At 35.2% G+C, this 13,156-nt stretch overlaps 1 protein-coding gene across 4 annotated transcripts in view; it reads left to right on the plus strand.

Moving 5' to 3' along the window:
• LOC128999220 (lethal(2) giant larvae protein-like) overlaps nucleotides 1–13,156 on the plus strand; it is a 60,422-nt gene that overhangs the window by 41,494 nt on the left and 5,772 nt on the right. For 2 of the 4 annotated variants that reach the window (XM_054425611.1, XM_054425614.1), the window contains exons 21-23: nucleotides 2,541–2,664; nucleotides 5,930–6,066; nucleotides 7,708–7,763. In XM_054425611.1, the coding sequence (XP_054281586.1) occupies nucleotides 2,541–2,664; nucleotides 5,930–6,066; nucleotides 7,708–7,763 (317 nt within the window). Of the gene's footprint in view, nucleotides 1–2,540; nucleotides 2,665–5,929; nucleotides 6,067–7,707; nucleotides 7,783–13,156 lie in introns of all 4 variants that reach the window. The other 2 variants (XM_054425613.1, XM_054425615.1) reach the window with 2 other exon arrangements.

A 13,156-nucleotide genomic window follows, 5' to 3' on the forward strand; every position in this document is an offset into this window, starting at 1 on the left:
GGTCAAATTGAGCCAATGTTTTATTTTGGGAATTGCTGTAAGGGTCTATAAAGATGTGCTTTTTAAAATTGGCGATTTCGCCAAGATCACTGTCGATGTTCACAGTTTTGCCTCGATTGTGGGAGACAGCGACGCAGAAGAGGAGATGGAACCCGGTTTGGTCGTAGGAGCTGTGGCACCAAGAGGTACCCTTGGGTACCAACAGCAACAGCAGTATTATTAGTACTAGCAGTGCCGGATTTAGGGTACTTGCGGCCCTAGGCCAAATTACTTGAGCGGCCCTCCCCCTGTGGTGGAAATTCCTTGCGATCGCGGAAGTAATCGTGAATATCTCCTATGGATCAAGGGGACATCATCATCGACACCCGTGATTGTGGATGAAATCGTGGACATTTCTCCTAAACTAAGTCAAAGCCATCATAGGTATCCGTAACCGCAGCAAAATCTTTAACACCCCCCGCGGACTGCAACAAAGAGACATCATCCTCAACACTCGCGACCGTGGCCAAATCGTGAACATTTCCCGGGGCCGCAATCACAGGTACATCACATCGAAGTATATTAAAAATATACTACGATGGTACATAATCACAGGCACCCGCGGCTAAATCGTGAACATTTCCCGGGGCCGCAATCACGGGTACATCACATCGAAGTATATTAAAAATATACTACGATGGTACATAATCACAGGCACCCGCGGCTAAATCGTGAACATTTCCCGGGGCCGCAATCACGGGTACATCACATCGAAGTATATTAAAAATATACTACGATGGTACATCATCACCGGTACCCACGGCCGTGGCAAAATCGTGAACATCGTTACGGTCCCTCGGTTTGCTGAGACATCATTATGGTCACCTGTGATCGCGGCAAACTGGTGGTTTAAAATATTTTTTTAATCTAAAAAAATGTTTTTCTCAATCCTCTGCGGCCCACTATTGCTTGCGGCCCTAGGCCGCGGCCTAATCGGCCTAGTGGTAAAACCGGCACTGAGTACTAGTAGTTACTGTTGTGATTTTTACAGTTTGTAAGGACCAAATGTATGTTTTGTTAGCACTGGCAGGAGGTAAAACAAATCATTGAATCCCTTATTATTACTGTTAATCAAGAGGTTAGAGGAAGAATCATAGATAGCTGTAATGGAAGGATAGTCAACTGTGAAGATAGGGGTCAATTATGTTTGAAATGTCATCGAATCTAGATCCAATTTTTTTGTACTTTCTCAAAAATTTTTAATTGTATGCAACTGTTATTTTGAATGCTAAAATTCAATTTTATAAAAATTATCAGTGGTTGTGAAAGAAGGATTTTAAGTAGAAAGTCTATCGTTTGGAAGTGATTAAATCCTCGGATGGGTTCAAAACTTTTTTGGTGTTTGGTGAGTGGGAAAGGTAAGGTAGTATTTTAAATCGGTTGAAGGTGTGACCTAGTATAGAATAGCTAGAACCAGTATTATTAATATGTTTTTATAGTTTAATAAAGTTTGCATGTGTAAAATATAGGGATGGGCAAGATTGTTTTTAACATTGGCACTGCGAAAATTATTTATTTCCCCCCATAATTTAGGAAATGTAAAAATGTAAGCCTAAAGTTGTCAATAAACTCATGTAATAAAGGGAAATTAAATAAACCCCATATATTTTCCAAAAACTTTTTGCTTAATTAACTGCTTCAATACAAGTTTTAACAATTTTTCTTTTTACTGGATCAGATATGATTTAAAATTAGGTTGAACTATTTGCATCAGTAATAGTGATGAGTGACGTATCAATCTCTCACAAAATTATGACAATATCAAGATCATCTTTGGCAATTACAATAACCAATACCCGTTTCAAAAATCATTCATTTTGTTGTAAAAAGCATCAAAAGATTTTTAAAGTAACCCTGAATTTTCACGTATTGAACATGCCTAGTACAGTGAGTATTATGCAGTCAGTGGTAGTGGTTGGTCAATAGTCTTATCTTTCTGCCTGTCGTTGTAGTGCATGCGTTTGTTTTTGACAGTTTTCACTTTTATTTTGTTTTGTAAATATATGATCGTAGTTTTCTTCTAGAAAAGACACAACTTTGCTCCATAACAGAGTATGCAGCTTAGTAATTCTTTTTGCTGTATTTAAAATGTTTAAAAGCTGGGATGTTTAAGGTTACAACTTTCAAGTAACGAAAGTGGCATTGTCCAGTGCACGCTCAGGATTCTTGTGCTTGGCTTTTCTTCACACAAAAACACAAAATTTCATGTCCAATGGGAAGCCACATGAGACCGAGTTTCATGCACAAGGCAAAGCCAAGGGCAGGAATAATTTATCGAGTTTGTAAAATGATACTGTTGATCACAACACAAATTCCTATTTCTATTTGCATTTAAATTGTTAAGTAGTAAACAGCTGATTTAAATTATAAAAATATATGGTACCTACTACCTATACATGTGTACTGCCTAGTGGAAAAATGAAGCAAGGGAAAGAAAATTTAAAGAACTCCTTCACCTCTAAGTTTTGGTATAACTGATGTGAATGTACCTTGGGTTGCAGGACAAGGACAGGTAGTGGAGATCAAGGAGAATGGTTTGCCAGAGACTGAAGGAACCTTTAACCATCTGGACCTCAGCAGTGTGGGGGACATCACCATAGACTCTGTCAAAGACCATATGGTCAAGTAAGTCGTCTTTTTTTACCTCCTGTCCTGCATCGTTGCGATGACTACGATAATATAGGTTACATATGTTGTCAACCTTTTGTGGATCACTGCAATCTTTGTAGCTTCATTGTTCTGTTTCAAATTTAATTGTCATAACTAAATCGGTCACCTTGGTGTTTTCATTTTGAAGCACCTTAGGCACCAATTGCTGTAAATAGCCACCGAAAAAATTGTTTGAAAATGTAATTTTATTTTGTCTGAAAGTCAAAGCTACTAAATTGTAATTGTACATTGCATCTATACTAGTGATGGGCGGATCCAAGAAAATGTCGGTACCGGATCCGGATCCAGATAACCACTGTCATAAGGCCTTGTTAAAAAAACGTAATTAACAGAATGCCAATTTAAATCATACTGTTTAAAATTAAATTGGTAATGTTTAAAGGTTAATATATCTTATATATAGAGTAATCTCCAGTTGAGCCCATAATCCCTCATTTTTTGGGGACACTAAAACTTTTCCAAATCTTAAAATGAAACTGTTAGTTGATGATATTAGTTGGGCAATGTCACAGTACTGTATATTACGACGTCAATAACCTGTATGGATGCGGATGGGCAATGTCACAGTACTGTATATTACGACGCCAATAACCTGGATGGTAGGGCAATCTCACAGTACTGTATATTACGACGTCAATAACCTGAATGGTTGGGCAATGTCACAGTATTGTATACTACGACGTCAATAACCTGTATGGATGGGCAATGTCACAGTACTGTATATTACGACGCCAATAACCTGTATGGTAGGGCAATCTCACAGTACTGTATATTACAACGTCAATAACCTGTTTGGTTAGGCAATGTCACAGTACTGTATATTACGACGTCAATAACCTGTATGGTTAGGCAATGTCACAGTACTGTATATTACAATGTCAATAACCTGTATGGTTGGGTAATGTCACAGTACTGTAGGGATGGTCAAGTCTCGAATTTTCGGGAAATTTTAAATCTCGTTACACGAGACAAGATTTCTTTTTGGCCGAGATTTTTATCGAGACGAGAATAAAAAAAAAAAAATTTAAAACGCCTGCAGAAAGTCAATGCAATACCCGCAATACAGGAGCGTGTTGTAGTTGCGTTTCCATTGCGAAGGCGTTCTTATTTAATTAATTCTTTAAAAAATGTAAATATTACTTTAATTATTTTAATAATATCACTTTAATAACATTTGAGAAGTTTTGTTAAGTGTAAGCAGTGTGAGGAATGTTTTATTACTATAAAAAGTCAAAACAAGTAACTATTTTATAAAAATTAATATTGCTTTTATTTAATGATTTATTTTATTTTAGGATAAGTTGAACTCTATCCTAACTGATATCACTATGTTTCCTAATCGTAGGCATTTTTAATAAGTTAGGCGTGATTAATAAAAAAATGTTATGCTGACGTTTTTTAATAAAAGATTGTAAATATTCTTGCCTTTTATCATTATTTTTGTATTTAAACAGTCATCTAACAATGTTACAAAATCAGGTAAAAATTTTGAACGTGCATTTCCCGTTGTGTATGAAAAGGGAAATCCCGTCTCGATCTCGTCTTGAAATTTTATGAGAAATAAAAAATCTCGTCTCGTCTCGAACTAAAAATCCAATCTCGTCCATCCCTAGTATATTACGACGTCAATAACCTCTATGGTTAGTCAATGTTACAGTATATGCCTCATAATTCTATTCTAAAAAATATATATTCTCGAATCTCGATCTTTTCTTAAGATTCAGTGGATTCGAGATCCGGATTCGACACATCCCTAGTCGTAATATACAGTACTGTGACATTGCCTAACCATACAGGCTATTGACGTCGTAATATACAGTGCTGTAACATTGACTAACCATACAGGTTATTGACGTCGTAATATACAGTACTGTGACATTGCCCAACCATACAGGTTATTGGCGTCGTAATATACAATACTGTGACATTGCCTAACCATACAGGTTATTGACGTCGTAGTATACAGTACTGTGACATTGCCCAACCATACAGGTTATTGACATTGCCCAACTAATGTCATCAACTAATAGTTTCATTTTAAGATTTGGAAAAGTTTTAGTGTCCCCAAAAAATGAGGGATTGTAGGCTCAACTGGAGATTACTCTATATATAAGATATATTAACCTTTAAACATAACCAATTTAATTTTATACAGTATGATTTTAATTGGCATTCTGTTAATTACGGTTTTTTAACAAGCCCTTATGACAGTGTGTAACCATACAGGTTATTGTTATTTTATGTATTATATTATTTTTATGTTGGTATTCTTAATAATGGACACTATTCATGTATATATTGTATATTATGAATAAAGGATGATTTTATTTGATTTGATTGACGTCGTAATATACAGTACTGTGACATTGCCTAACCATACAAGTTATTGACGTTGCAATATACAGTACTGTGACATTGCCCAACCATACAGGTTATTGACGTCGTAGTATACAATACTGTGACATTGCCTAACCATACAGGTTATTGACGTCGTAATATACAGTACTGTGACATTGCCCAGCCATACAGGTTATTGACGTCGTAATATACAGTACTGTGATATTGCACAACCATAGAGGTTATTGGCGTCGTAATGTACAGTACTGTGACATTGCCTAACTATAGAGGTTATTGACGTCGTAAAATACAGCACTGTGACATTGAGTAAAAAATCGGGAAAAATTCGGTCTTTTACATGGATACAGACAGCTTTGTGTTAGTAAAAAAATCGGGGAAAATCGAAAAAAATTGGATCTATCAAAACCGGATCCAGCCCAAGATCCGGAATTTTTTGGATCCGATCCGGTGCCGGTTCTAGCTCGAATCCGGCGGATCCCGTAGTCCGATATCCGGATCCGACCATCACTAATCTATACACTTACATTTCACTCAATAATCATTTTAATGATTAGCCTATAAATTTCAAGGTATTTTCCCATTTTTATCAAATATTCAAAGCGTTACGTTACAGTTAATTTTGTACAATGACTAATATATCCAATATTTGATCGAGATACCAATTCCGATTAAGGAAGATTTGAGTTAAGAAAGATGATTTTAACTTCAATGGTGACAGTGAAATATTTTAGTAAACGTGTATGCTTTTGTGTTCCTTATGCCAGGATGCAATCTTTACCATCCTATATAAGCCTGCTATCGCCATAACAATCCACTTACTAACTCAACACTCTTGTTCAAACGTAATTTTCCCGTTTTCCAGTTCCACCTCACAGGAGGAGGGCAGCAAGATCGTGACGACAGAGATGACCAAACTCGAGACAACCACAGAGTCTGTAGTGGTCAAAACCACTGTCATCACCACCAATGAGACCACGCTCATCACCCCTACGTCCGAGAGTGAGTTACATTTTCTTGACTGTCAATTTCTCTTATTTTTTAAATAGTGTATTTGTGTTGCAATGCAAAGAGTGTAACGCCAAACTATTGGTGCTATAACAAGCTTCAATTTGGTTGAACAATAACAATATCGTAAAAAGGTGATAAAAATTGATACTTCAAATTATATATACATTTCTGTTTTTCCAAATTGACTGCAATAAGTGTTGCCAAAGTTTTTGTATTTAGGTCATTTGAAATTATTTTAGAAGCAAAAAGGTTATTAAATTAAAGTTTCCTATTCTAGACCTATTTCTATATTTTTTACGATTGGCCAAACAGTTTTCTAAAAATTAATAAATTAAGTGAGGTACAATGCTGCACAATTATTTTTTTTGTGTTCAGTTGTGATTTTCTAACATAGCTCTCGACTGTGGAATCATTGCATTTTATCGAGTATCATTTATTTTCAGAGTAAATATTTTTATCAAAGGGTGTAAGGGGGGTCTGATTTATTGGAATTATTAAGTTATAATATACCAAACAAGGCATTACAAATTGAGGCTTATTAAGGCAAGTTATATAGTAAAAGCAAGTAAGACTGTAGTGTAGGATCTTTGGATTTATGTTATTTTGCACCAATAAAAGTTACCTAATAAAAATAAGTAAAATTGTAAGTACTGTATATTGATACTGTAGTTATTTTTATTATCCATATAGTCCCTGCACATGTCAACCTAAGATAGAATGGTTATCGTGTTATGGTTAACAGTTTGTAGTTGCTTGTAGTATTCCGCCCAAAAATAACATTAGAAGCAAAGCAAGAGCACATCAAGATTGCTGATCAAATATATGTCTTCAGTTTACACAAATATTTGTGTTTTCTGTTTTAAAGAAGTATCCTCGTAAAAGAATTAGATACTGTTCATTGATCTCTAAATATTCTATCGTAATAGTTTAGTGTCTTAATCTTTAAGATCCCGGCACTTGCTCACTTCTGACAATGATTTAGTATTAAAATATTACTAAAATCACATAGCTTAGAGCCTAGAGCACTTTATAAAATTGTATATTTATCACAACTTTTATACAGAAGATGTGTTTATAGAAAAATTCTGCTGATGGAAATTAAGGTTTACATTTATTTTTTATTTTTTTATGGACAGTCTTGTTTAGAACATAAGTTTATATATTTTTGATTAGTATGGCATAGACATAGACTCTAGTTAGCTAAACTAAATGTAGGTAAATTGAAGTCAATTTAAGTGAGTAACCTAAAAGTTAATGAGGAAAGCTCCTCTAAAAATCAAATATCAAATTTTTAAGATCAAAATTTTTAAGAATATATTTTTGTATAAACAATTGGTTCAGTTAGAAAATTTTTAACATGATGATTCCTAGGTTTTCTAAGTTTTACCGTTAAAAATAGTTATTGGTAAAAGTTCCAAAAGGCCTCCGGACAAAGTGGCAATAGAATTTGGAAAGTGTCTCCTGGTTAGAGACAAATGTTTTTGTTAAGTTACTTAAGAGAACTTCTCAAATTAGCTGAAGAACTGGTTAGAATTAGACTCTTAGCCGACAATTCACTTATAGATAGTTTTAGTGAAGGGAAATTTAGTGTTGGCGTAGTGGCAGGTGCTGAGCATGTGTGTTGTATTGTAGCCCCGGAACGAGCCTCTACACCCACTATACAGGACGGAGGCCATATGTTAGCAGAGGTATTCTCTAGAGATGGTGGTTCGTTTGAGCACTATTACCGCATGACTTGGGTGCACGGGAAATAACCATACCTAACCTAACTTCTGTCCCTGATTTAGGCGGATTATATGAGTCTATGAATCGTTGTAGACTATTATGTGGTTTGTTTTTGTTTTTTACATACAGCAAGTTGAATTTGGGTCTGTTGGTAATAAAATCGGAAGATTAATCAGATTTAACTAAGTAAACTAACTCGATAATTTGTGTTTGTATAATCTCTTGTCACCTTTACTTTTTTTACTAAAACAGAAACCACCTTTTGACAAATTAAGGAAAAGAATGTAATTTTAACAGTAATGGAGAGTTTTATGTTTTTACGGAAGATAATTTTTTTAAACTAACACTACAGTTTAGATCTTGAAAGGTGCATGAAAGGTTGAGGGCATGACGGTTGGGTAGCCTAGTTATTTAATATGACAGCTAACAAAAAACAACGAATGCCAAGTTGAATAGGTAATTAATGATGTTAGAGTAAGCTGGAGCTCTTACTAGTTTGTTCGCTTGTGCCAAATCTGAATGATGAACGAAGCTGCTTTAAATGCCATGAAATTTGTCAACAAGGAAGAAAATAATACTGATAATTAGTAATAACCCCATTTTTGCAGTCATCATGTTGTTAACGTTTGTATGAACAAGACTAAAGTTGTCAAAACCTTAATCTAATGTAAATTTTAATTTATATATAAATATTAATGGCTGTGCTTATTTGATATTGTTTGTTTAAGCAATGAAGTTAATTATGTGTTTTAAATGTTGTAGGTTTATCTGTATCATTACTAACCTCCAGCACTAAAATATTAACATTTTGGAAAATCCTACATTCATATAGCCCATAATATGTGTCAGTTGGAAATAGATTTTTTTTTTTAAACAATTGAACCATTAGTCCTATATCACCCTTTTATTTTTAATAAAAATAAAATATTTTTTATTATCGTATTTTTTTAATACGCTTTGAAATACATTGACAATTTGCACCTACAAATGACCCCTAACCCCGTTATATTAATATAACTATTTTATTATCAGTGTAGTAATTTAATTAACATTTCCATTAAATATTTAATGATATGTGGTTTAATGTATAATTTTCTTAATTCTAAATGTAACTATAAAATAATAATGTAGGACTATTACATTCATGCATCAATAAGTAATATGAGTTTGTAAATTTAAAATGTGTCAGTTGTTGGTGTTTTGCGGTAAATCTTTACCTTTCAACAACTGGTTTGGGATTATCCGATCGTTAGCCGCAAAAGGTTTCCAAATGAGGTACCCTTTCCAGCAAAATTAAGATAGATATTAAAAAGTTAACTCCATCTTACATTTCCAAGGTCCTGAATTGTATATCCTCTTTCTCTACAAAATAGGGGTGTGTGAATATTCAAACTTTTAACTTTTTCAAATCAAATTTTGGGATATTCAATTTGATTAAAAATGTCTTAATAGGTTAGAAGTTTGAATATAATATTAAAATTATCGACCTATCATTTAAAAGTAAGTTATAATCAATTATTATTCCAAATTAATACATTATTATTTATGTTGTTTCATAGCTAAAAAAGAGTAAATTAAATAAATATTAAAGTCCAACTATGAGTTTACTGTCAAGAATACGTAAGATCGGCAGAATAGAGTACAAACAACTGAGACGACACAGGCACGGCAGCTCAGATGAGCCGAATCCGAACCTTGAATCCTAAGAAAAGATTCGGATTAACCAACAAAAAATAAACCGCTGACAGAATACGCCGACTCACCGCCAGCTCTATAATAATGTGTAGCAGCAAGCAGCAGAGTTAATCTAGAGCAGCATAGCTGTAGAACAAAGCCAAACTCTGTCTCAAAACTCAAGGCCATGGCTTTAGTCCAGTCGGCAGGTAGAAAAAAGATGTGTTAGATGGAAAAAGGTCGGAAGTTAATGAAACTTGGGGATGTTGTTCAGGGATGATAAATCATCATTTTCCTAAGTTTTGGACTTCGAGGATCCTGTAGAAAAAAGAGGGTGGGAGTAAAACTTCGAACTTTTGACAATCTTTTTATTTTCTCTCAATAACTTTTTTATCTGACTTCCTACCGAAAAAGCATACGTTACACTTTTGTAGAGCGTAAAATTTCCTACAATTCTACAGTTCAAACATGTTTGTACGATAATGTGTTACCGAGCAATAGTATTTTAAGTTTATTGCAATTTTTATCCACTTTAATACGCAAAAAAGCAGAATTCCAACATATTTTTTCTGTTACACAACAATTATCACAAAACTTTGTAGTAATTATAGTTCCAAGTTATAAGCACCATCTCTGGATACACCCTCCCCCTACTCACCCAACCTTACCGGCCACCCTTTCCAAACCCAACCCAAATGATCAAAAGCTAATTTTCTTCTCCCATGAAAACCAACCATATTGAGATCTTGTTGATATCGATATTAGTTAGACAATAGACAAAATCTCTATTGAAATATTCCTAGAGAACATTCATGCGTCAGGTACATAAAATGTACAGTATGTACATAAACTATTATAGTCATTTGCAATTACAATTAGAATTTTTTTTCCTTCTTTTTCCATGGTCCGGTAGCTTATTGTTAAAGAATTCATCCTCAGAGTAGAACGTTATAATAATGTTAAGTTACTCTTCGAAGCTGAGGTGTTATCACAACCACCTACTGCGTGGAGGAAAGGAGCAGCAACTTGGAGAGTAGTGGACACTGGAATATCTGCCTCTTCCGCTTTTATGAAGATAGACGATATTTGTGTTGGTTCATAATGCTGTCAACAGAATAAGTGTGTATAAATCTTGAGCACTAATTACGATGCTGTCGAATTCGCTAGCCTTGGATATGGCAGTGTCGACGATCATCACGTCACCGTCCTCATATGCTTGCTTCACTTCTATGTAGCATCCACCATTGGTGTCATCAACATAGAAATAAATGCGCTCTTGTTGTTATTGTTTGCCAAGGACTTTTCTTGTGGTATAGTCACCACATTAGACGAGGAGAACACGACTTTGGTTGCTGACTGTTAATGCAGTACGGAGAAATCGTTCTGCGGCTTTGGTGCTTTTATAGCCAGCATTATTGGGGTATCCATCAAATACAACAATCAATTGGCCCCGAAAATGTCTCTGCACGTAGTTGATGTACGTAGAGCACAGCATCTCAAACTTGGTTGTAGGAGTTTTGTTCCACATCACTTTATGTAACCTCTACTCTTTACAAAGGATACCTTTAGGTATCCTCCATTAATTACGTTACATTTCCTGTTGACAAGGGTTAATTTCTCTATAGGAATGAAGAGTGTGTACATTACAGACTTTTTTCCCTTGCGCATTCCTTCCTCGGTAAAGATTGATATGGGAAGGGGTCGAGTTCAAACTTAAGAACTTATGTGACGGTTAACTTCGTCATGACCAATGATTCCTGTGCTCAAATAAATCTCCTGGATGAGAAGGAATTGGGGATGTTTAGTGAACCATGCAAGCAGTTTATCAATGTCGATGTTGTCTCTCACTACACAGGTTGGTCTCATGTCTAAATGTTGCTCAGATGTCTCTGAGCGTACACCAGCAAAAAATTCTACTTGGTCACAAATGCTTTGAAGACATAGCGTGCCAAATGTACATATAGAAAGCACAGAATCGCTTACTCCGCGTCCACTAGTGAGTCCTCCATAGCTCTTCGTAGCCCGCGTGAAGAGCATTTCTGGTAGGCTACCAACCAAACGAGACTAAAACTAATATATAACTGTAAGCTACACAGCGCGGCAGTGCGGCAACACGGTAAAGTATATAAGGCAAAAATTAGTAAAGACAGAAAAGAAACATCTAACAACCTTGCAGACTGATGGATGTTATGGTGATAGTATATATACAAACATACTAATCAATTACAATTGTGAAATATTCTATAATACGTAGAAGATAATGTAATATTGTGGTAGTGTAGAACCAAGGGGGGGGGGGTGTAGGAAGCCACCTTGGCCAGGTGAGTGAGGGGTAGGTGGGATATGGGGGGGTATCCAGAGATGGTTCTTATAACTAGGAACCATAATTACTACAAATTTTTTTGATAATTTGTGGGTAATAGAAAAAATAATTTGGAATTCTGCTTTTTTGCATATTTTGGTGAAATAAATAAAAGGTTACAGTACCTGCAGACTGCCTTGTGGGTTTTGTTAGACTCGGCAAGAGAGATGCTTGCATCATATTATATCCTGTTCGGTGTTTTAATAGTAGGCCTACATGAGTTCAATGTTCGTTTTGTGTATGTGTTAACGAATTTAAACTCTGACGTGACCATATATGTCGAAGAATCAAGATTTTAAGTTTCAAGTTCTCGATCTGATGATGGCAATATATTTGCCGAAACGTGCGTAATCCTACTGGATTAAGAAAACCCACAAGGCAGTCTGCAGGTACTGTAACCTTTTATTGATTTGCTAAACGAGGTTTAGAAAAACAACTACAGTATGAAGGATATTTTGGTGGATAAAAAAAATACATTAAAATAAAAGTACTATTGCTCGGTAACAAATTATCGTACAAACATGTTTGAACTATAGAATTGTAGAAAATTTAATGCTCTACTAAAGTGTAAGGTATGCTTAAAGTTTTTTCCCCACTCTCTTTTTTCCACAGGGTCCTCGAGGTCCAAAACTTGGGAAAATGCTGATTTATCATCCCTAAACAACATCCCCAAGTTTCATTAACTTCCGACCTTTTTCCATCAAAAACTACCTGCTGACTGGACTACTTGAATTACGTACTAGTTGAATATTAATTGTATTTTAATAGGGATAGGCCGATAACGGAATTTCTCGATTCGATACCAGTTCTGAAATATTACTCACGATTCTCAATACCGATTTCATATAAAAACTCATATTTTTAAGGAAGTTGCCATGGTCAATGTTTCGTTGTTCGTTGAAATTCTAAATTAGACAACCGGAGTTCTAATTTTTTTTTTCTACCTAGTTCATGCTGGCCCAAAGATATCGTGCGCTCTCAGTTGTTATCGTATCCAAGTCTGATAATCAAACGGAATCAGGGAACCGCTCTTGCTTTTTACAAAACAAAATAGTCGTAGACTGAAAACATCGAAATGGAGGTATCACTGGCACGGCAACTCTGTTAGAAAATCGAGACGCTGTAAAATGTTGTTATTGGTACCACTAGAAGAATCAATCAGCTCATTGGCTGTTGGCAATAACAATCTCCTAGTTCCAAAGTATTATTCCCCTAGTACATATGTCAGCCAACGTCTCTCAATTCAATTCTTGCATTCAGTGCTACCTTCGGTTGTAGTGCGAGCACGTATTGCCGGTATTGACTTAACCTTTACTACTG

Source organism: Macrosteles quadrilineatus, unplaced genomic scaffold (assembly GCF_028750875.1).
Source record: "Macrosteles quadrilineatus isolate MER2022 unplaced genomic scaffold, UCM_ALF_1.0 Scaffold_8__2_contigs__length_117827958, whole genome shotgun sequence".
In the NCBI taxonomy this organism is placed as follows: domain Eukaryota; kingdom Metazoa; phylum Arthropoda; class Insecta; order Hemiptera; family Cicadellidae; genus Macrosteles; species Macrosteles quadrilineatus.